The sequence below is a fragment of the Dreissena polymorpha genome, chromosome 5 (assembly GCF_020536995.1).
Source record: "Dreissena polymorpha isolate Duluth1 chromosome 5, UMN_Dpol_1.0, whole genome shotgun sequence".
NCBI classification, from domain to species: Eukaryota; Metazoa; Mollusca; class Bivalvia; order Myida; family Dreissenidae; genus Dreissena; species Dreissena polymorpha.
In genome coordinates this window covers 47,578,897-47,604,942 of record NC_068359.1, presented here as the reverse complement: position 1 = coordinate 47,604,942, position 26,046 = coordinate 47,578,897, and the positions used below count along the sequence as shown (strand labels likewise).

Sequence of the window (26,046 nt, the reverse complement as noted above, 5' to 3'; positions counted from 1 at the left end):
TATCTGTCTCCATTCAAAGTCATGGTAAAAAGCGTCTCATTCTTGATCTGAGATGGGTTAATAAACACATGTGGAAACAATCTGTTAAATATGAGGATTTGAGATTAGGTTTGATGTTTCTTAAAGAAAGGGGATTCATGATAAAGTTTGATATTCATTCTGCTTACCATTTTGTGGATATATGTATCCTGAACATACAACTTACCTTGGGTTTTCGTTTGAAGATGATCATGGTGTAGTTTGTTACTTTAGGTTCAAGGTGCATGCATTCGGGTTGGGTGTAGCACCTTATTTTTTTCACTAAGCTTACAAGGCCCCTTATAGCAAAGTGGCGGGGCGAAGGTCAACGAGTTATTATGTTTTTGGATGATGGTTTTCGTACACATGATAATTATGAGGAGACGAAAAATCTTGAATCTGACATAAAGCATGATTTGCTTCTCTCTGGGTTCATCCCTAACGTAGATAAATGTAGCTGGGAACCAGTACAGGAAATGGAGTGGCTGGGTGTTAATATTAATATGAGAGAGTTTTCAATAAGAATTCCTGAAAGAAGAATTAGCAAGGCTAAGAATACCATCAAAATTTTATCGGGCTCTGAATATATGCCAGTAAGAAAGGTGGCTAGTTGTATTGGTCAAATTATTTCTATGTGTATTGTAATTGGCCCTGTAGCTCAAATAATGACTAGATATTTGAGTATCGATGTTGCGAAAGAGTGCACGTGGAATGCGTACGTTAAGTTGTCAATCGATAGTGTAGAGTAATTGGCATTTTGGAGAGAAAGGCTCAATTTGCTTAACAAAAAATTGCTTGTTACTACTGGCGCTTACTCAAAAGTAGTATACAGTGATGCATCTGCTGTGTCTTATGCCGGATATGAGGTAGGGACGGTCAATGGTGTGGCGCATGGGTCATGGTCGTCAGAGGAGACTAAAATGTCTTCTACTTGGCGGGAACTTTGTGGAGTTTATAGAGTTTTAAAGTCATTAATTGCTGTGCTTGCAAGTCACCGCGTTAAATGATTTACAGACAATCAAGGAGTTTGTAGTGTTATTAAAAAAAAAGGTTCTATGAAAAAGGATTTACAAGATTTAGCAAATTCAATTCATTTAGAAGTTGAATGGATTCCAAGAGAAGAAAACGGATTGGCAGATTATTTATCTAAGATTGTCGAGAGGGATGACTGGGGAATTAGTTTGAATGTATTTGAAATGTTGCAAAGCAAATGGGGCAATTTAGATGTAGATTTTTTTGCGTCAGAGCATAATGCAAAACTTTTAACATTCTTTAGTAGATTTTGGTGCCCAACATCTGCAGGTATCGATGCTTTTACATTTGACTGAAGCATGTTTTTGGGCTGTACGTTCCTCCTGTTACTCTAATTCACAGAGTTTTGAGTAAAATGGTGTATTGTAAAGCGAAAGGCGTTTCGGTTGCGCCAGAATAGAAATCGGCTAGTTTTTGGCCACTTATATGTGATAATTCTGGCGACTTAAGTGCATTTGTTGAAGATTTTATCTTTTTGCCTACAAATAAAGATTCATATACACCATGCAGAAATGCTGTTGGCATATTTGGTACAGAAAACCTGCGTTTCAGAATGATTGCTTTTTTCGTTGAGTTTAAATGTCAAATCTTATTGAATGAGTCGAAAATTACTTTCCCTTCAGTATGAATTTGCCGCCAGAGGCGCTCTGGAAGGTTTGTCATTCAGCTTTGGGAACTCGCACGGTTTACATTTTATTTTTATTGAAATGTGTTTATATTTCACATTATGGAAATTATATATTGAATTGAATAATTGATATATTTAGTGGGCTAAATTTACATAGAATGTCACTGTAAGATGACTGTTATAAAGATTGTAGAATGTGATGTGTGTTTGAAGGTTTGATGATGATAATTGTGTTAAGTATAATAATAAGTGGACAGCCGGGTAATTCAGCTGGTACCGGTATGCGAATTCAGCCAGCCGGTATAATTCAGCCGATATGCGAGTCCCAATGGCTAGTACCAATTCAACCGGTATGCGAGTCCCAATGGCTAGTATCAGCCGGTATGCGAGTCCTTGTCATTTAGCCGGTATGCGAGTCCCAATGGCTAGTACCAAAAAAAACAGAATTTGTGTTTGTTTTCTATATAGGCAAAGGAGGGATGTAAGGGAAACTAAGTTTCCTGTTTCAGCTAGGAAATGATAACAAACTGTGATCACGCTGAAAACAAGCTAGTAATAAGGTAGACTTAGAACAATGAAGTATTAGATTTCTGTGAGAAGAGAATTTTTATAAACAAAATTTGCTGTGAGGAGAAATAGAATTGCTTTGATAGAAGAAAACAAATGTGCACCAAAACATCAAAACGAGTAAATATGTTGCTATAACATGCTATATGGCCCAAAACAACGCCAAACAGATTATTTGCACACACTGATTACAAGCTTTTTGTGTAATCAACTAAGATTATTTGTTAAAAAAATACTGTGTCCATTTAAAACTAAAATGTTCTGAATATAATTTCGCAAATAAATCAAATGTACTAAGCGCGCTCACATAATCGCCACTCGCAATGTGTTGTTTCAGCGAGACTGGCAAGTGCGTGGCCAAGTCATCTTGCGCTGAACGCCGTAAATCGTGCTACTGACCCGTATTCAGGGGTCGCCCCAGATTATTTGCTAAAACAAGACGTAATGTAGTAACAGATTCCCCACTAACACCACACCCTGCTTCGTTGTTTGTATTGCAAGGAAAACTTTAACTTTAAAAAGCACGAAACATCTCCCCAAAATCAAGAAAAAATACTTCCTGGATCGAGTTTCGGAATAGGGTAAAGTCCTCCATTGATTCCACTTGCTTCCTTTTTCTGCCTCAATGAATTTCCGAAGATCGCTCGAAATATAATTGTTCACGTTTTGACGATCTTAACACCAGCACAGGCAGTTTACAAAAGGAGGCATGACGTCATATCACGTGGTACGGAAATTGCGTAATTCTATTGTACTAACGATCTCGACCAAGTCAATCCGAACATAACGAAACAGACAAAGTAATCCGTTATCGTATCTATAGAAACCAGTAAACAACAATCGTTTCCGCGAAAATAAATGTTATTAATTTATATTCAGAAATTAATAAGTCTTATTGTGATGAATAAATTGAGACACATCACATTATTGTTCTTGTGGCTTCCAGATGAACCTACATGTACAATCGAACCCACCACAAACGAACCCTGGTCTTAACACTCAGCGGTTTGAGCCCATGGGCGCACGCATGCCAGGCCAGATGATGAACCACCCAAAAGCTGTTAGTTAACTGAAGGTGTGTGCATGTTTGCAGGTGAAGCAGGAGCCTGGTATGCGGTCAGTGAAAGAGGAGCTGACCGGTCTGGACACTGGTGGGGTGTCCAAACCCAAAACGGAGCCCCTGAACTCCAGTGAGGACATGAAGTCAAGCCCCATGGACACCAGCCAGCCTTCAGGCATCACCCCAGTACCCTCACCTGCACAGCTCAAACCTCCTAGGTCAAAGAAAAGTGAGTATGGATCACGTTGGACATTTTCTTTTTATGACAAGTTGGAATCCCTGTGAACACTTCGGATGTCTCACTTTTTGCATAGTCTGAATAAAACTTAATCAAAACATTTATTCTAAGGATATCTATCAGAGATGGGCTGGAAAATGGTTCTAGGTAAAAAGCAATTTCATAAGACACATTTGTTATAAATGCACCACAAAAGCTACTTAGATTTGTTTAGTTACTTAGGTTCTCAGCCGAGCAACCTAGGGCCTTTTTGTTTGGTGGAATGAGGTTGCATGATTCATTTACTGGAAAAGATCATGAGGATAATCTATAAACAGATAAAAAATTATATTACAAAATAATTTAACCGCCAAGTGCGGTACATTATCGACTGTTATCTTTTGAAGGATATTTCTGAAATTGGTGAAGAATACCTACAAAACACTCAATTTTGTGTACTTTCAGTTTTCAAGCCAGACGAGTTGCGCCAGGCATTGATGCCATCTCTTGAAAAGTTGTATCGACAAGACCCAGAATCCCTGCCTTTCAGGCAGCCAGTTAATCCTGTGGCTCTCCAGATACCTGTGAATTTCACATTGTATTTGTATGTTGCTATTATGCAGACTTAGTGTGGGTTTGCTGTTGGGCACAGTTGGGGAAGGTCATTCTTACTAAAAAGTGAAACAAATATTTTGGCTCAATACCTTAAATTCGGATGGAGATTTGTTGCTTCAGTTAAGTGCGTATGACAGTTAGATGTAGACTCTGCGTTCAAAGTTGTCTCTGTGTTAATTTATTTAGAGTCTTTATGCCCCCGGATCGAATGAGCGGGGGTATATTGTTTTTGGCCTGTTTGTCTGTCATTGTATGTGTGCGTCTGTCACACAACTTTAACCTTGGCCATAACTTTTGCAATATTGAAGAAAGCAACTTAATATTTGGCATGCATGTGTATCTCATGGAGCTGCACATTTTGAGTGGCGAAAGGTCAAGGTCATCCTTCAAGGTCAAAGGTCAAATATATGGCTTCAAAGCGGCGCAGTAAGGGGCATTGTGTATCACAAACACAGCTCTTGTTTGTTTTTAATATTTTAGCTCACCTGAGCACAATGTGCTCATGGTGAGCTTTTGTGAGCACCTTTTGTCCGTCGCCCGTTGTGCGGCGTCAACATTTGCCTTGTAAACACTCTAGAGGCCAAATTTATTTCCAATCTTCATTACATTTGGTCAGAAGATTGGTCTTAATAATATCTTGGATGAGTTCAAAAATGGTAACGTTTGCTTGAAAAACGTGGCTGCCAAGGGGCGGGGCATTTGTCCTTATATGGCTATATATAGCTATATTAAAATCTTGTTAACACACTAGAGGCCACATTTATTGTCCGATCTAAATGAAACTTGGTCAGAAGATTCATCCCAATAATATCTTGGACCATTTCAAACATAATGCCGGTTGATTGAAAAACATGGCCGCCAGGGGGCAGGGCATTTTTCCTTAGTAAAACCTTGTTAACACTCTAGAGGCCACATATATTGTCCGATCTTCATGAAACTTGGTCAGAAGATTTATCCCAATAATATCTTGGACAAGTTTGAAAATGATTCCGGTTGGTTTAAAAACATGGCCGCCAGGGGGCGGGGCATTTTTCCTTTTATGGCTATAGTAAAACCTTGTTAACTCTAGAGGCCACATTTATTTTTCGATCTGCATGAAACTTGGTCAGAACTATGGCTATAGCAAAATCTTGTTAACACCTTAGAGGCCACATTTATTGTCCGATCCTCATAAAACTTGGTCAGAAGATTCATCCCAATGATATCTTGGACAAGTTCGAAAATGATGTCCTTTGGTTGAAATACATGGTCGCCAGGGGGCGGGGCATTTTTTCTTATATGGCTATAGTAAAACCTTGTTAACACTCTAGAGGCCACATTTATTTTCCGATCTTCATGAAACTTGCTCAGATGATTTGTCCCAATGATATCTTGGACGATTACAAAAATGGTAACTTTTGCTTGAAAAACATGGCTGCCAAGGGGCGGGGCATTTTTCCTTATATGGCTATAGTAAAATCTTGTTAACTTTCTAGTTTGCTCAATCAAATCTGGTTAGAACATTGGTTTCCTGTGTAGTAAAGTTTGGTTTTATTATGTCAATATTATGTGACATTAACTGTGTTATGTTATTTTTCATAACACATATTTTCATAGTTAACATAACTGTTTTAGTCATTAACACTTATGATAAGCCTTTCAACTAAGAGATAACTGAAAGAAAGACAACATGTACGCGATTTTGCAGTATTTATGCAGTATTTATCTCCCTTGTTTAACCTGGTTCAGTAATCTATTTTTAGTTCTGCTATGGAATTTGGGAAGATATTGATCATTGATAAATGCTATGTTCTGAGGGAAAATTGACTACTCTGCCATTGAATTCTTCTGATCTGTATAAAATAAGCCGTTTGGGCTGATTTAAATACCTCTTGATGCTTTCTTGAAAAGTTAACAGCTCATGAAAAAGGTTGGATTTTTGAAATAATTAAACTCTAAATTATTTTTAACACCAGCATCAAGACATTTTGGCATTATTTTCTAAATTATTCTTATTATTTAGATTATTTTTATTTGGCATTTTCTAAATTAGAAAGACTCTATTCTATTTCAATAACTGTAGTAAATTTTTCTTATTTTTACATTTGATTCACTGAAGTTTCCTAATCTCCATAAATATTGTTCTTTAGATTAAATAAGACCTATTTTGTAAACTAGATTTTTGAAGCACTTTCTAGACTAATAGTAACTTATATTTATATCAGGGTTTTTTGACAGATTTTGAACTTCTTTTTACATTCATTAAGGTATTTGCTTTATGTTGTTCATTTTTGTTACGCTACTTAGATTCTTTAGACTTGGCTTGTACCTGTTCTTACTTTTCATTCCTTGTCATTGTTCTTCATTTTCCGAGTTCTTGGAATAAAAATTAGTTATTTTTGTCAAAGCTGCCATGGTTTTCACTAATAAATAAATTCTTTGAGTGTATTTAGGCGTCCCTGAATGAACGCCTTTAGTTAAATAAATTACAGCCAGTCAGTATATTCATCCTCACCGGAAATAAGAGTTTGTCGAATAAATATTTCCGCATTACATAAGTGCTTACAAAGTTACATAACTTGTAACCGTCCTGTGACCGGTTCATCTGCGTAAGCAAAGGAGACCGCACTACCACACCTGGATAGGACAGTTGAGCTTGATAATGGTTTGGATCGGTAAAAAACATGGCCGCCAGGGGGGGGATCTTTTTCCTTATATTTTTATAGTAAAAAAGCTTGTGAACACTCTAGAATACACATGTTGTGCCTAATCATCATGAAATTTTGTCAAAACATTAGTTATGTTGATGTCTCGGACGAGTTTGAAAATGGTCGTGATAAGTGAAAAAACATGGCCGCCAGGGAGTGGGGCAGTTTTCTTTATATGTATATAGTGACAACATGTGAACAGTCTAGAAGACACATTTTTTTCCCAATCTTCATGAAATTTGGACATATCTTGGAAGAGTTAAAGAATGGTTCAGGTCTGTTAAAAAAACATGGCCGCCAAGGGGCCATTTGTTGTTCTTTCTTCATGATACTTGGTTAGAACATTTGTTCCATTGGCATCTTGGGCTGCAAAGAACAGGTCATTTCTTTTTATATCAGGTGAGCAACTTTGGGCCTTTTGTTTTCCTTTTGTTACGAAGTTGTGCATGTTGGATTGTTATTGTCCTATATCAAAACTTAACTTTTTTTATGCCCACGGTAGGGTGGCATATAGCAGTCGCACTGTCGATCCGTCTGTCTGTCAGTCGCACTTTTGCGTTGAGGTTTTGAAAAATGCTCATAACGTGTATGTAACCTTCATATTTGGTATGCATGTGCATATGGACAAGGCGTTTCCATACGCACACATATTTTGACCCCTTTGACCTTGAACTTGAACTTAGGGTCCACGTTTAGGTTTCGAAATCTGCGTTTAGGTTTTGAAAAGCGTTTTTCGGGGGCATATATCTTCCGATGGAGACAGTTGTTGTTCCTAATATGGCTATTTATTGCTTTAGTAAAACCTTATGAACACTCTAGAGGCCACATTTATTGTCCGATCATCATGAAACTTGGTCACAAGATTTGTACAAATGATATATTGGATGAATTCGAAAATGGTTCCGGTTGGTGGAAAAACATGGCCGCCAATGGACGTGGCATTTTTCCTTATATAGCTATAGTAAAACCTTGTTAACACTCAAAAAGCCATATTTATTGTCCGATCATCATGAAACTTTCTCAGAAGTTTTGTCCCAATGATATCGTAGACAAGTTCGAAAATGGTTCCAGTTGCTTGAAAAACATGGCCACCAGGGAGCGGAGCATTTTTTAGCTCACCTGATTAATCAGGTAAGCTTTTGTGACCGTTCTTTGTCCGTCGTCCGTCCGTCCATCCGTCGTCCGTCCGTCCATCTGTCGTCAGTCCGTCCACATTTGTTCGTAAAAACTCTAGAGGCCACATGTATTGTCCGATCTTCATGAAACTTGGTCAGAAGATTTGTCCCAATATATCTCTATCGAGTTCGGAACTGGGTCATGCTGGGTCAAAAACTAGGTCACTAGGTCAAAAAAAGGAAAAACCTTGTAAACACTGTAGACGTCACATTTTATGCCCAATCTTCGTGTTACTTTGTCAAAATGTTTGCCTTAATGATTTGTTGGTTGAGTTCAAAAGTGGTTCCGGTCCGTTGAAAAACATGGCCGCCAGTGGGCTTGGCAGTTTTCCTTATTTGGCTATAGAGAAACCTTGTAAACACTCTAGAGGTCACAATTTTTGCCCAATCATCATGAAAGTTGGTCAAAACATTGGTTTTATTAATATCTCGAACGAGTTCGAAAATGGTCTAGATCGGTGAAAAAACATGGCCGCCAGTGGGCGTGGCATTTTCTCTATATGTATATAGTAAAAACGTGAACACTCTAGAAGTCACATTTTTGGCCCAATTTTCATCAAATTTGGTCCAAATGTTTTCCTTAATAATATGTTGGTTGAGTTCAAAAGTGGTTCCGGTCCGTAGAAAAACATGGCCGCCAGTTGGCGGGGCAGTTTTCCTTATTTGGCTAAATAGAAAACTTGTAACACTCTAGAAGTCACAAGTTTTGCCCAATTATCATGAAATTTGGTCAAAACATTGGTGTTATTGATATCTCGGATACTTCGGACCAGTTTGAAAATGGTCCAGATCGGTGAAAAAACATGGACGCCAGTGGGCGGTTCATTTTTCTCTATATGTATATAGTTAAAACATGTGAACATTATTGGCCCAATTTTCATGAAATTTGGTCAGAACATTTGTTTCCTTGATACAAGAGTTGAGTTCGAAAATGGTTCCGGTCAGTTAAATAACATGGCTGCCGGGGGGGGGGGGGGCAGTTTTCTTATATTTATATAGTAAAAAACCTTGTGAACACTCCAGAAGTCACATTGTTTACCCAATCATCATGAAACTTGTTGAACAGATTGATTTAATATATATCTCAGATGAGTTCACAAATGGTCCCGATCGGGCAAAAAACATGGCCGCCAGGGGGTGGGGCAGTTTTCCTTATGTGACTAGAGAGATACCTTGTGATCGAACACTATAGAAGTCACATTTTTTGCCTAATCATCGTGAAACTTAGTCATTACATTGGTTTTATTGATTTCTCGGACAATTTGAAAAATGGCTCAGATCGGTAACACACTTTTTAGCTCACCTGATTCCTCAGGTGAGGTTTTAGGATTGATCTTTGTCCACCGTCCGTCCGTCCACATTTGGTTTGTAAACACTCTAGCATTCCTATTTCTCAAGCATTCTTTATCAAAATTGCTGACAGATCTCAGTCAAGTTTAAAAATGAGCAAAATCACATAATAAATGCCATAATTATTGCCCTTAGATTGTCCAAATTTTCATTATATTATACAAAGTCCTTGTAAACACTCTAGAGGTCGCATTTTTGTTTCAGATTTTATGAATCTTGGTCATATTTATTTTTGTAAGCAAAGTTTGATGTATGGTTAGGGGGGTCAACTCAAAATAAAGGTAACCAGGTCAAATCTTACACAAATATAAACACTCCATGCGCCACAGTGTTGGTTTAATAATGATGAAACTTGACCAGTATGTTTGTCTGGACAATATCTAGGTAAAGTTTGACATTTGGTAAAGATTGAATGAACAGACTCCTCTGAGTTGAGCGAACTAGGGCCATCTTGTCCCTCTTGTCTCATATGGCTTCATGAATCTTCATGAAACTTTGTCAGAATATTTGTTTAAATGGTATCTTGGATGTGTATGAAAATGGGTTTGGTCTGTTGAAAAACGAGGCTGCCATGGTGTTCACTAGTCATAAAACTTGGTAAGAACATTTTGTTCTAATGAGATCTTGGGCTGCACATAACAGGTCAGTTCCTTTCCTCTCCGGTGAGCGACTTACATTTGTCCATAAACCTTAACATTTTGACAAGGTTTCGAACATTGGCTCTAAAATCAAAGTGCTTCCACCTACAACTTTGAAACTTCATATGTAGCTTCACCTTGATGAGTTCTACACGCTACACCCATATTTGGGTCACTAGGTCAAAGGTCAAGGTCACTGTGACCTCTAAACAAATCTGACAAGCTTTCATTTCTGAAAAAATGCACCCGCAGCCGAGCGTGGCACCCGTTATGGGGTGCTCTTGTTTTTTTAATGTAATAAGATCATTGTAAATCAAGACATCTTTGCTAACAACACGTCAACGATCACAAATGACTGGTGAAAGTGTTGTTCACAATTTGGATTTTTAGTTTCTGAACCTGGTGTGTCTACTTTTTTAGGACTTTGACTTGTGCAACGACTGTTACCAAAAAGATGACCATAATCACAAGTCGGACCGGCTGGGTCTCGACCTGGATGATGGGTCTTCTGGTGGTGACAAGCAAGATCCTGCAGAGAAATGCAAACAGTCTATTCAGTCGTGTAATCAGTCGCTAGTTCATGCTTGTGGTTGTAAGGATGCCAACTGCAGTTTGCCTATCTGTAATAAATTAAAACGTGTTGTGGCGCATACAAGAATGTGTAGGAGAAAGACAAACACTGGGTGTCCTATCTGTAAGCAGCTGATTGCATTGTGTTGCTATCATGCGAAACAGTGTAATGAACAGAAGTGTCAAGTGCCATTTTGCCAGCAAATCAAGCAAAGGTTGCGTCAGCAAGAGTTGCAACAGAGGCTACATCAGGCGCAGGCAGCTAAACAGGCCCAGGAGGCCGCACAGAGACAGGCTGGCAGCACGGCTAAAGGCAAGAACATGGGTGGAGGCACCATTCCCCAGCAGTGGCCTCAGCCCACTCAGAAGATACCACAGCCAGTGCCCCAGACCAAACCTCAGTCCATCTTGCCCCAGAACATCCAGCAGCAGCAGCAGCAAAATTCTCCCAACATTGGTCAGATAAGAGCTATGCAGCAGCCCCGAATGCCTGTCCAGAACCAATGCATTGTGGGCATGACAGATGGTGTACCTGGCATGAATAGTGTCATGAACCAGAACAGGGCTCAGCCAATGATTCAGAGACCGCCTAGCCAGAGGGCACCCAATGAGGCACTGGAGCAGTTGATGCGAACTTTGAAATCTCCGCCATCCCCACAGAAACAGCAGCAGGTTATACAGATCCTGAAATCAAATCCTCAGTTGATGGCAGCTTTCATTAAGCAGAGGAATCTACCAGTGCAGGGAGTTGGTGGTTTGGCTCCCAGTCCGATGCAGCCGCGGCCCAACAACCCTTAGATGCATGCAACGACTGGCATGCAGCAGAACCAGGCCCTCGGTCAGCCTTACATTACATGCTGTGGCAGCAGAGGATACGACCTCAGCAACAGCAGATGGGCCAGCCACCACAGCAGCAGCATATGGGGCAGCCCCAACAGCAACATATGGGCCACTTCAACCCGCCGCCACCTCCGTTTAACCAACAATGAACGCAGATGTCCCATTATGTGCAGCAGCAGAGGTTCCAGGGAGACGGCATGCAGTTCCAGAACCAAAACCACCTGATGATCCACCAGGTCCAGCAGCATCTCAAGCAGCAGATGGCCGGGACCAGCCTGTCAATCCTCAGATGCTGTCCCAGCAGACCTCCAACATCATGCAGCAGGTGCGCTGACCCCCTCCTCCACCCTGCACCTGAAGTGCGCTCACCCCAGCCCACACCATCACTTCGACAACAGCTCAATCCGTCTCCTAGGCAACCCCAGATGTCGCCGCCTCACATACCTCCGAACCAATCGCCGGACCCTGGCATGCATGGTCAATACTATATTCAACTGACATCAGATTCAGTGATGCTATCCCAGTTACAATCTCACAATTCTGTGCCTCAAGATCAGAACCCAGGCCTTGATATGGTGCACTCGCTTTCACCGGACAATGAAGTGAGTCAGTTACAACCACATGATCAATTATCGCGGTTTGTCGAAACATTATAGCAGGGCTTGAAAGCAACCGTATTCATGTGTTGAAGTGCGCTACACGATATAAAACCAAAACTTAAGTATTTTCATTATCATTCTTTGTACAAACATTTAGTAATTTATAGAAGATAGAATGTGTTTCATAATGTAATATATCCTTAATTATAACTAGAGATTTTCCCCTGGTGTTGTTTATGTGTTCTCAAACATTGAACAAAGTGTCAAGCAGTGTGACAGTGTGAATAGGATGTTGTTAAAATAATTCATTCAAGTTATTTTATAGTCAACATTGTACATAACATATATCTTATCTTATTCCACTTTCATATCTGTACAAAATTTACCAGCAGTTCAAATTATTTGTGGTACAGTGGACTGGCTTCTTGGACTTCTTTATTTATTTTTTTAACATTTTTACCCGATTCCAAGAGAAACCAGTGCACTATGTAAGAACAAATTGCTACCGTCGTAGTTAATATGTCGGATATGTTGGTAATGTCATGTTAAGTGCTGATATTGCAAATAATGTAAAACAAAATAAACATTATTATGACTTCATTTGTTTTATTTTGCGCAATGGATACTGATTGAATGCTAGATGATGTACAGTATCTGTATAAAATCGTGGGTATCGTGGAGTGTAACCTGCGTGGGGTTTTCATTTCTATTAAGAAACAAAAAAAATCACTAACTATTCTTTTCAGCAGAGAAACCCTAAACCTCTTTGTAAGATCAGGTATTGAGGCAACTTACACAGAGTGTGCCAGTATTTTCCATTCTTACTGCCATAACAGATCTTGGCCCACACTTTGTTCTTTTGTCACGTATTTTCGCGACCTTCAAAAAATTTCTTTGACCTTCAAATTTTCGTACTTGTACGATACCTGAAGACAGTTATGTCTGCATATACTCTGTGTGTGTTGGGGCTATTGCTCATCCCTCTTCATATTACAAGTGAAGACCCTGCATCGAGTTACATGAAAAATATTCATGAAGTGACAGACCCATTTCACAGTCACAGTCTATGGTTAAACTTTGCTAAACAGATACCGACAAAGCAGGCAGTTGCTTTATTGAACCAATTTTTCCAGTTAATTTACCATCATAACCCAAATCCAAATCTTAAGTTGTATTTCGGGCTGTGTTCACGTCTGCTCACTAGAAAAAAGAGGCAACTTTTTGGCAGGAACCGTCTCACTTTATTCTACTTATGTGTATTACTCATCCTATTAGGAAATAATACAGAATCAAATCCAGGTCCAGTTAGTTCAGACTTATGTGGCACTTGCAATTTAGCAGTTAAATGGCATCCAGATAGAGGAGTCTTTTGTGAAGAATGTTATACATGGTTTCATGCAGAATGTCAGGGCATGCGTTCACTTACATATCAGTATAATTGTGATCTCTCAAATGAACCGTGGCAATGTACAAACTGTGGTGTATTTCATTTTAACTCTACATTCTTTGATCACACAAAGTCTATGCAATCAGATCATTCATTATCACATGTCAGTACAGACAACTCATCCGTCCTTACATGTATGCAATCCCCAGGCCCTGGGCAGCAAGCACCCTTACACTGTAGCACACCAGTCAGTAAACACACATGCATAACTACAAACTCTCAATCTATGAGACACAACAAATTACCAACTCACAAATCACAGTATGTACATCACTTAAAAATTGTGACTGTAAACTGTCAGTCTGTAAAGAAGAAAAATTTAGCTTTCCAATCTATGCTAGCTACTGTAAAACGTGATGTTGTTCTGGGTAATAAATCATGGCTCAAGCCTAAAATAAAAAATTCAGAAGTGTTTCCATCTGATTACGATGTTTACAGAAATGATCGAAAAGGCAGGACAGGAGGCGAGGTTTTTGTACTGGTTTCAAATAAATTAAGAAGTCATGCTCCTGTGGAATTAAAATCTTCATCTGAAATTATTTGGGTAAATATAAAGCAAAATGGTAAAAAAGACTGCAGTGCATACCGACCTGACAGGGATTTTACATGTATAGACGAGCTGGATCGTACCATCAGTCTGACTCATAAATTAAATAGTACAACCCTAATTGGGGGCGATTTTAACCTTGGGGAAATCAATTGGAAAAATAAAACTGTAGACTCTAATGCTTCACACCCAGAAGAATGTAACAAAATTTTAAACTTTGCAGATACTCATTCATTAAACCAAATAGTTGATGAACCAACAAGACTATCTGATACCACTAAGAAATGTCTTTACCTGTTTTTCTTGTCTTATCCTTCTTTAGCCGAAACAGTTAAGGTCATTCCAGGTTTAAGTGATCACTGCATCCCTTTTGTTGATATTTTATCCTCTGCTAGAATAAATCGGAAAGAGAAACGGAAAATACTTCTGCTTGACAAGGCTAACTGGTCGGAAATCAAAACTGGTTTAATAATTTTTATAGATGTAAACAATATTAATGATATGAATGTCCAGAGGCTTTGGGACAAATTCAAAGTCTGTCTTAACACTCTTGTTGAAAAATACATACCAACTAAAACTGTTTCTGGCAAGCAGCATCTACCATGGCTGAATTCTGACATTAAAAATCTAATGAAAAAACGTGACCGGACTTATAGCAAAATGAGAAAGACAAAAAATTACACTTTACTTCCAAAAATTAAGAAGATCAGATCATTAATACAAAAGAAAATTCATAACTCTTACTGGGACTACATGAACAACATAATATGTGATGAAACAGGACATAAACATGGGACAACTAAACGTTTTTGGGGGTTCATAAAAAGCTTTAAAAATGACTCACGTGGTGTAGCACCCTTGAGGGATGATGGGGTCTTAAAATCTAATCCCAAGGAAAAAGCTGAAGTCTTAAATAAACAATTTTCTTCTGTTTTTACAAATGACACACACAGCTCGTATCCAGATCTTGGTAATAGCCCGTATAAAAATATGCCATCAATTAATATTACGGTAAATGGTGTTAAGAAACTCCTACTCAAACTGAATCCTTACAAGGCCGCAGGGCCAGACCAAATCAAACCCAGAATCTTACGGGAATGTGCAAATGAAATTGCACCTATTTTTATGCCCCCCTTCGAAGAAGAGGGGGTATATTGCTTTGCTCATGTCGGTAGGTCGGTCGGTCAGTCCGTCCACCAGGTGGTTGTCAGACGATAACTCAAGAACGCTTGGGCCTAGGATCATGAAACTTCATAGGTACATTGATCATGACTTGCAGATGACCCCTATTGATTTTGAGGTCACTAGGTCAAAGGTCAAGGTCACGGTGACCCGAAATAGTAAAATGGTTTCCGGATGATAACTCAAGAACGCATACGCCTAGGATCATGAAACTTCATGGGTAGATTGATCATAACATGCAGATGACCCCTATTGATTTTGAGGTCACTAGGTCAAAGGTCAAGGTCACGGTGACCCGAAATAGTAAAATGGTTTCCGGATGATTACTCAAGAATGCATACGCCTAGGATCATGAAACTTCATGGGTAGATTGATCATGACTTGCAGATGACGCCTATTGATTTTGAGGTCACTAGGTCAAAGGTCAAGGTCACGGTGACCCGAAATAGTAAAATGATTTTTGGATGATAATTCAAGAACGCATATGCCTAGGATCATGAAACTTTATAGGTAGATTGATCATGACTCGCAGATGAACCCTATTGATTTTCAGGTCACTAGGTCAAAGGTCAAGGTCACGGTGACCCGAAATAGTAAAATGATTTTCGGATGATAACTCAAGAACGCATATGCCTAGGATCATGAAACTTCATAGGTAGATTAATCATGACTCGCAGATGACCCCTATTGATTTTGAGGTCACAAGGTCAATGGTCAAGGTCACGGTGACCCGAAATAGTAAAATGATTTTCGGATGATAACTCAAGAACGCTTTTGCCTAGGATCATGACACTTCATAGGTACATTGATCGTGACTTGCAGATGACCCCTATTGATTTTCAGGTCACTAGGTTAAAGGTCAAGGTCACAGTGACAAAAGTCGTATTCACACAATGGCTGCCAGTACAACGGACAGCCCATATGGGGGGCATGCATGTTTTACAAACAGCCCTTGTTACAATTCTTTTTAACAAATCACTTATTTCTGGTTCTGTCCCTTCTGACTGGTCCATGGCTTTTGTAGCTCCTATTTTTAAAAAAGGTGAAAAGTACCAAGCTAGTAATTATAGACCAGTCTCATTAACATGTATTGCTTGTAAATTGCTGGAGCATATCGTTGTTAGTAACATCTTAGACCATCTTGACAACTTTAATATCCTGTTGGACAACCAACATGGCTTTCGAGCCCGGCGGTCTTGCGAAACCCAACTTGTGGGTTTTATCCATGACTAAGCTTCTACCATGCAGAGAGACCAGATGGATGTTGCCATCATGGATTTTAGCAAAGCCTTCGATGTTGTACATCACGGTAGATTGTTGCTGAAACTAGCCCATTATGGCATCACGGGCACTACACACTCTTGGAATAAAGCTTTTCTTGGTAACCGTAGTCAACAGGTTGTTGTAGATGGGGAAACTTCCACCATGGCCTCTGTAATTTCTGGCGTACCCCAGGGATCAGTTCTTGGGCCTCTTCTTTTTCTGCTCTACATGAATGATCTACCTTCGTCTGTGAAGTCAAACGTCCGTCTATTTGCGGATGACTGTGTCATGTACAGATCCATAAAAACTTTGGCTGACACTATTCAGTTTCAGAGAGATCTAGATAGTCTATCATTGTGGGAGCTGAAATGGAAGATGTCTTTTAACATAGAAAAATGTCAGATCATGCATGTTACGAGAAACCGTAAACCATTAAAAACAGCCTACACTCTTCACAATCAACCTCTGTTTGTTGTAAACCAAGCCACTTATCTTGGCGTTGAAGTAAGCTCAACTTTAAACTGGTCACCTCACGTAAATAAAATTAGTAGTAAAGCAAGCCAGAGCTTAGGATTCTTAAAACGAAACATTCATTCTTCTAAAATGGAAACTAAGGCAGTGGCATATAACAGCATTGTTAGACCATCCTTGGAATATTGCTCTAGTGTGTGGGACCCTTACCATCAGAAAGATATTGATAAAATTGAAAATGTTCAGCGTCAAGCCGCCAGATTTGTAACGAATAATTACAGCAAGACACCGGGCACGGTCACAAATATAATTAAGGATTTGAATTGGAATACCTTGCAATCAAGAAGACAACAAGCTAGACTCATTTTGTTCTATAAAATAGTATATAATCATGTTGATGTCAATCCACATCACTATCTCACTCCATACATTAGACACTCACGCCATCACCATCACATGGCATACCAAATACCACCAAGTACAGCTGATTACCACAAATTTTCTTTCTTTCCAAGAACAGTTGTATAATGGAACACACTTCCATCTTATGTAGTCAGCGCTGGTACGATCCCTGGATTTAAATCAGTGCTGTCTACATCAGTGTTCCTTCCTTAGATCACATATTTCTGCTTTTATCCTGTTTTTAACTCGACTAATATTCTCACCACATGCACAGTTGTATATGTATATATTTCAGTCTTAAGGGCTCAAGGTGTTAGGTTTTGCACCTTTTTGTATCACTGTTGATAGGATTTTTCTTAGTGGATTGAGTAACTCGGGAAACCTATCAATCTATTTCTTTTTAACCCCCACGCATGGCCATAATGTATCAGTATTGAACATAGCCATTATTATAAAAGAAGAAGAAAATATAATTAAAACTGTATTGTGGAGTGTGTTTAATACTCGATAGTTTTGAGGTTTTACCGTTCGAGCAAGGGAGACTGCTTTAGCTTTAAGTAACCCTTTTATTAGCTTGTTTCTTTGATAACAACCAATGAAGATGCACTTGTTTGAATACTAAAGATCTACTGCAGAGTTTGTCCAATACATACTTCATGAGATCTTTAACGCACACAGAAAAAAACTTGTCGACACATAACGACATACAATTATTACGTAATTCCCTTGCTTACGCAAAGGCCACAAACGGCACTTTTAATGAAATACATTTATACTAGTCTGTCATACAATGGACATAAAATATAGGTTAATATGAAAAACATCAGTTAGCCCTGAAAAAAAATCATATTGTGGTGATATTTTTTTTGACATGCGACGGTTGGGTTTCATTATTGAGATGCAGTTGGTGAGTGATTTGGTATGAAAACATATACGAATTTAACATACTAGTATGTTTGATGCCTCGGCATTTGTCATTTCTTACCACTGCAACATCCGGAGTCCGATGCTCACTGAAAGGTATGCTTCTACGAGGTAAGAGACACAAAATTTGCAATTAGACTGGCCGTTATTACCTTCAGTACATACGTGCGTCAAATCTGGTCCTATCTGTACACATACACACCAAATCCATGCAAATATAATTATTTAAAAAACATATATGCACCTGCATGCATGAGTATATATGATGAAACTTCAGCAAAAAATGCTCATTCCGTATTCAACGATAACGATTTTGAGAGTTAACCTCAACATGCTGCTTCGTTAATTAAAACTTTCAGAGAATCGATTTCCGTGATAAATTCGAGTTCACTCCATGACTATCGACATGAGCACATTATCGACCTACGACATGAATAGATACAATATCACCTCGTCAAAAGTTTCATTAATATCTCAAAATATTTACTTTACTTGTACCAAAAGACATTTTAAAGAGCTATTGGAAATACGCCGACTAACGTAAATTGTATTGAAATATTACACCGGCAATAGTTTTCAATAAAAGTCACCCACTTAGCGCAGTTTACAGCATTCAACCAAGTCGATCGACAATTTGATGATATTGTTCGACACAAGGCGGGGTAGTTCGATATTCGCCGGTCGATCCGAGACACTCTTAAGATTAGCATATACGCCCGTGTACATTATAATCGACGTCGCAGACGAGTGAAAAGTACCCACGTGCAGTTATACGAGCGATAGTGTAGGGGGACTAGGGGATTGTTTAAGTGGTTTCGCATGGAATTTAATGAAGATCCTGTCGGTGGCTAGGAAACTCAATACTGTTCCGATTCCTGGAATTACTTGTGGGATCGCGTCTCCCGAAATTGCTCGAAGATTACAAATGGCTGGAATACAACGAATCATATAATACTAGTCTTAAGTAGATGAATTCATTATCATTAGTAAGGCAAGCTTATAAGAATGATTGAATCATTATTACGCATCTCCACGCACAAGAAAATACAAGTTGAATGATAAATATAAATGTTTTGATGATACTTGGGTCAGGGCACATGAAAGATTGGTCAGGGCTAGTAGGTTCTGCATTTCTTACCCGAGTGGGCTAGTTGAAAAAAGTTAGTGTCGAGGCCTCGAATATATATAAAAACTACTGGAACCGAAATTCCTCATTACGCAGTTATTAATTGGCATCATAATATTTCATGCATTGTTGTTAAGCTGTTCGTTCTAGTTTTATATACAGTTAATGTTTTATTTTAACCTTTTAGAAGATATTGTTTTGAACAATTAATGTCTCTGAAAATTAAATTCTTTGTTCTTAACAAATGTGTGTTGTTCATGTATTCTTTGTACCGACTGTTGCATCAAGATGTAAAATTGGATGAAAAATCCCCGAAACACTTGATATCTTTATGATAAACGCCACATGTTCATGGTGTATTCATGATTTTATTTAAGGTTGCATGGTAAGACAGACAATATTTTGCAGAACTGTTGACTTGTGTGTTGCATATCCTGCTGACTGCTTCAAACTGGTGGTGTTGAAAAGTGTTTGACAAGCACTCTGGTATGCTTGTCACTTCGGGCACCTTTCTTTCCCTAATCCTTGTAAAAAGATAGCTTTTTAGCTCACCTGAGCACAATGTGCTCATGGTGAGCTTTTGTGATCGCCTTTTGTCCATCGTGCGTCGTCCGTCGTGCGGCGTCAAAATTTGCCTTGTTAACACTCTAGAGGACACATTTAATGTCAAATCTTCATGAAATTTGGTCAGAAGATTGGTGTCAATGATATCTTGGATGAGTTCGAGAATGGTTACGTTTGCTTGAAAAACATGGCTGCTAAGGGGCGGGGAATTTTTCCTTAAATGGCTATACATGGTTATAGTAAAATCTTGTTAACACTCTAGAGGCTACATTTATTCTCAAATCTTCATGAAAGAAGATTCATCCTAGTAATATGTTGGAAGAGTTCAGAAATGATGCCAGTTGGTTGAAAAACATGGCCGCCAGGGGGCGGGGCATTTTTCCTTTTATGGCTTTAGTAAAACTTTGTTAACACTATAGAGGCCACATTTATTGTCCAATCATCATGAATCTTGGTCTAAAGATTTGTCCCAATGATATCTTGGACAAGTTTGAAAATGGTTCCGGTTGCTTTAAAAACATGGCCACCAGGGGGCGGGGCATTTTTTTCTTATATGGCTATATATTGCTTTAGTTAAACATTTTTTTTACACTCAAGAGGCCACATTTATTGTCCGATATTCATGAAATTTAGTCAGAAGATTTGTCCCAATGATATCTTGGATGAGTTTTAAAATGGTTTCGGTGGAAAAACATGGCCGCCAAGGGGGCGGAGCATTTTTCCTTATATAGCTTTATTAAAACATTTTAAACACTTTAGAGGCCACATTTATTGCCCGATCATCATGAAACTTGGTAAGAAGATTTGTCCCAATGATATTTTGGATATGTTTGAAAATGGTTCCGGTTGGTGAAAAAACATTGCCGCCAAGGGGGCGGGGTATTTTTCCTTATATAGCTATATTAAAACCGTGTAAACACTCTAGAGCCCACATTTATAGTCCGATTATCATGAAACTTGGTATGAAGATTTGTCCCAATAATATATTGGACATGTTAAAAAATGGTTTCGGTTGATTGAAAAACATGGCCACCATGTGGTGGGCATTTTTCCTTATATGGCTATAGTTCACAGTTCTCAATTTATAAAACGTTGAACATGAGTTCAACAATAATTACAGGGATACGATAGACAACAACAAAAATGGTTCATAATCACTAAAACCGAATATAAAAAAACAACTAAATATAACAAGAATCTATTAATAGATGCGGGAAAAGATAAACAAGTGTAGTGGGGAAAGTCCAATTGCACGGGTGATAACAACGCAATAGTATAAGGTTTATAAGGTTATGCTTGTTTTTAGCGTAACTAAGTTGATAGAGCTTGACTGCTTTCTTGTAGAACTGCGGGGGGGGGGATCTGATAAGGCTGTAAAATCTGCAGCAGAACTTCTAAATGAACTTTGAAATTCACACATTCACGTGCGCAGATGAGGTTATTAGTTACTAACCTTAATTAATATCGGCCGATTCCTTATCAGATAAACGGAAGAAAACGGAAAAGTATAAATTATTTAAAGAAAAACGTTTTATTTTAATATTAATATGAATTCCATTCATTATTGTTTTATAATGATACGTAAAACGAAGTTCATTGGGGGAATTTCGTGACAATCTGACATTATTTATCAACTTTCGCTAAAACTCAACTGAAAACAGCAAAACTACTTGGGTTGATCATTTTCGATATTATTGTGTGTTTGATATATGTTTAAATAATACTTTGCATTTTGACTCGGAAATACACAATGGACTATCGATAAACGTTGATAACACAGTATTGCTTTAAAGATGAGACACAAAAACTAATAAAAAAATAAAGAGTCATGATAAGACGGAAATCTTTTCATTATCTAACCACAAATGTTTACCGTAATCTTCAGTCTGTATGGCAGTCGTTCTTGAAAGACTTAAATGCTACCGAAATTTGCCAGTTCGCTATAAATAACACAGTTTGACTTCAATATCCTATCGAAAAGTATTGTGCAAAGATGTTCTACTTATATGAAATAAAGATATTTTTATAGATTCGCGTCATGCGAAAATGGGTCTCATGCCATATGCGGCTAGCGTAGCAATGGTCCAGCCTGCACATCCCGCAGTAGGTCGGGAGATACATAATGAGATAACGAAACCTTGCGCAACTGCGCAGACAGGGTTTTAGCTTCGCTAGCCAACGCGGCGTTAGACCTATTTTCGCATGACGCGGCTACAAAAGTATGAGCTGAATGTGTCGAAACAAAATGCATGTCAAAAGAAAACTGCATGTGAATCAAATATTTCAATACCATATATTTCGATGGTGAAAAAATATACTCATAATAAGCAAATTGAGGACACAAATTATAACTTTTATGTACATACATTTACGTGTGGTTTGAAACAGGTGCAATTAATCACACAAATTTCAGCGATGAATATGCGAAAAACAAGTGACAAAAATCAATAACAATAATTTAAATATTTGTGTTTAATTAAATTATTTAAAGCATATTTCTCTATTTCAAAGTCACGATATTATATTTTAGCGTCTCCAATCAACAAAATCGCCTATGGCATTGAATCTGTCAGCTCGCGATTAATGTTGAACATGTAAAAGAAAATGGCGATTGTACAAAAAATCAAGGTAACTCGATAAATGATAAAATATTCATTTGATTAATAGAGCTCGGTCAGCAGCTGGAGAATGCACGTCGCGATCGGGGGGAGAGTCGCTCGCAGAAGATTTTCCTGAAGACTTCGAAGGGCGACTCTGTTAATCAAGCGAGTACCGTCATCCCTCGACCCGGACGTCCTCTCCTCCTGACTTCGCTGAATCCCAGAATTTCGAAGGATCGCTAAGCGAAATGGTAATTGTCCATAGGAAAAAAAATGGTTTCACTACATCGCCGGAAGAGGGACGGGTACAGAGTAACTGGCAGCGTAGAGGACGAGCGTGGCAGACATACAGGCCAGGATTTCGAGGCTATGGCCCTATGAAGATAATGGAAGTGTCGAAGGTCGGCGGTACCCAGTACGCTCAACGTGCTGAGGAACCCGTTCTGGGGTTCGGATCGACAGCTTGTGGATTCTAGAGGCCATACAAGCAGCGGAGCGCGCAAGGAGCGGGAAGGAGATCTTCTTTAGTTTTCAGCACTCCCTTTGCAGAGTAACCTTGTCCTTTTAAGGGCAACCAGACATGATTTGTCGTTAAATGGCCTACCAGTGCACATTAAGTTGTCATTTGCCACCATGCACTAGTTTATTTGGATCAAAATTATTTCGTTCGCGAATACCCGGGCAGCCGAGGTGAATTTGACAAGCCACATATCAGGTAGTGTGACAAAGATGGCGGAATTGTCCGAGGGTTCCCGATTGGCATGAAAAGTGTACATGTTGCAACAGACCAGGTGCTGTAACTCACTATACACGTGGAATTCAGAACATTAAGTATTTTTGGGTGAAAAATATAAATCGGAATAAATGCACACGATGAAAAGTATTGAAACTTTAGAAAAAAATACGTTAATTTACGAATTAACATTACAGTAGATGGTTCTTTCATAAAAATATTGGTGACCGTGGAGTAGAGGAGTTACGCGTTAATGTCAGTACATGAAAATGAATAAAAATTAAATTAAATCAAATAAAAATAATGGAAACGCATTAAATGAAGCATTTAATATCAGGCTAAAAATATTTAATATTGTTATGCCCCCCTTCGAAGAAGAGGGGGTATATTGTTTAACACATGTCGGTCGGTCGGTGCGTCGGTCGGTCCGTCGGTCCGTCCACCAGATGGTTTCCGGATGATAACTCAAGAACGCTTAGGCCTAGGATCATGAAACTGCATAGGTACATTGATCATGACTGGCAGATGACCCCTATTGATTTTCGGGTCACTAGGTCAAAGGTCACGGTCACAGTGACTCGAAATAGAAAAAATGGTTTCACGATGGAAACTCAAGAATGCTTACGCCTAGGATCATCAAACTTCATAGGTACATTGATCATGACTGGCAGATGACCCCTATTGATTTTCAGGTCACAAGGTCAAAGGTCACAGTGACTCGAAATAGTAAAATGGTTTCCGGATGTTAACTCAAGAATGCTTACGCCTAGGATCATGAAACGTCATAGGTACATTGATCATGACTGGCATATGACCCCTATTAATTTTCAAGTCACTTGGTCAAAGGTCAAGGTCACAGTGACTCGAAATAGTAAAATGGTTTGCAGATGATAACTCAAAAATAATTAGGCCTAGGATCATGAAACTTCATAGGTACATTGATCATTACTGGCAGATGACCCCTATTGATTTTCAGGTCACTAGGTTAAAGGTCAAGGTCACAGTGATAAAAACGTATTCACACAATGGTTGCCACTACAACTGACAGCACACTGGGAGGTACGCATGTTTAACAAACAGCCCTTGTTTTATTTGGTTTGATTGAGAATTTAATACAAAGCTCGTTAATACCAATACATTTATTATTATAATTATGGTGTGGTTCATTCTTTGTTAGACTCACAGACTTTTCCTTAGCGCCAACTTAGATATACGTTGAATTTCTTTTTTCATCTTTGTAATCATAAGTGGAGTTTGTGAGAATCCTGCATAAAATTATTAGAGATTGTTGATCAATGGCATTTCCCTCCTTTTTCAAAATCTCACCACTGTAGACAATTAAAAGTAAATTACATTGGTGTTCAAAAGTCGAACTTCATGTCCGGTGACTGTAAGGAATATTAGATACGTTCAAAAAGCGAACAACTGCAGTGCCTTCAGCACTTTGATTTTGTATGTCTACAGTTGTTTATAGTGTAACATTGTGAATTCTTTAAGTCACATTTTTAGTTCAATCTGAATGACAGTTGCTGAGTAAAAATGTTGTTATCATATCTTGATTTAGTTTACTCAATTAGTTTTAATAATTTCATCTTCAAACATGGAGACAATCTTTATGAGCATAATATTTTTTGCTCATGGTGAACTTTTTGATCACCTTTTGTCAATTATCTGTCTTCCGTTGTGTGTCATGAATATTTGCCTTGTTAACACTGTAGAGGCCACATTTATTGTGGGATCTTCATGAAACTTTGTCAGAAGATGTGTCCTAATAATATCTTGGATGAGTTCAAAAAGGGTTCAGGTCTGTTAAAAAACATGGTCGCCAGGGGGGCCATTTGTTGTTCATTCTTCATGAAACATGGTTATAACATTTGTTCCATTCATATCTTGGGCTGCAAAGAACAGGTCATTTCTTTTTATCTCAGGTGAGCGACTTTGGGACATTCAGGCCCTCTTGTTTCTTTTGTGTGTTGTCTATCATCCATTTTAAGTGAAATACAGCATAAACATCAATAAAGTTTTTTTTTCAGCAGCAGATTTCCCAGAATCAGCCAGTCGCCCACACTGGTGTACCCAGTACTCAGAGAGCTGCTGGCTCCCAGACACAATGGGCCCAGCTCCAGTCTGCAGATCCAGAGAAGCGCAAACTTATCCAGAACCAATTGGTCTTGCTTCTTCACGCACACATGTGTCAGCGGCGTGAGCAGAGCAGTGGTGAGGCGTGCACCCTGCCACACTGCAGAACTATGAAGAATGTGCTTAACCACATGACCACTTGTAGTGATGGCAAGTCATGTCAAGGTAGCTGACGTTTTTAGCTCACCTGAGCACAAAGTGCTCATGGTGAGCTTTTGTGATAGCCTTTTGTCCGTCGTGCGTCGTCCGTTGTGCGTTGTGCGGCGTCAACATTTGCCTTTTTAACTCTCTAGAGGCCACATTTATTGTCCGATCTTCATGAAATTTGGTCAGAAGATTGGTCTCAATGATATCTTGGATGAGTTTAAAAATGGTTACGTTTGCTTGAAAAACATGGCTGCCAAGGGGCGGGGCATTTTTCATTGTATGGCTATATATGGCTATAGTAAAATCTTGTTAACACTTTAGAGGCCACATTAATTGTCTGATCTTCATGAAACTTGGTCAGAAAATTCATCCCAATAATATGTTGGACGAGTTTGCCGGTTGGATGAAAAACATGGCTGCTAGGGGGCGGGGCAATTATCCTTATATGGCTATAGTAAAACCTTGTTAACACTCTAGAGGCCACATTTATTTTCCGATCTTCATG

The 26,046-nt window shown here is 38.8% G+C and overlaps 3 protein-coding genes across 3 annotated transcripts in view; all 3 read left to right on the top strand.

Annotated features, from left to right (window-relative positions):
* LOC127831203 (histone acetyltransferase p300-like) overlaps positions 1-26,046 on the top strand; it is a 75,725-nt gene that overhangs the window by 36,888 nt on the left and 12,791 nt on the right. The window contains exons 16-17 of the mRNA XM_052356194.1: positions 3,339-3,534; positions 3,988-4,106. Coding sequence (XP_052212154.1) covers positions 3,339-3,534; positions 3,988-4,106 — 315 coding nt within the window. The remainder of the gene's footprint in view (positions 1-3,338; positions 3,535-3,987; positions 4,107-26,046) is intronic.
* On the top strand, positions 10,548-11,355 carry LOC127880855 (CREB-binding protein-like). The gene has a single exon (XM_052428304.1). The coding sequence runs from the start codon at positions 10,645-10,647 to the stop codon at positions 11,353-11,355; it is 711 nt and encodes a 236-aa protein (XP_052284264.1). The 5' UTR covers positions 10,548-10,644.
* On the top strand, positions 11,476-12,133 carry LOC127880856 (uncharacterized). The gene has a single exon (XM_052428305.1). The coding sequence runs from the start codon at positions 11,553-11,555 to the stop codon at positions 12,051-12,053; it is 501 nt and encodes a 166-aa protein (XP_052284265.1). The 5' UTR covers positions 11,476-11,552; the 3' UTR covers positions 12,054-12,133.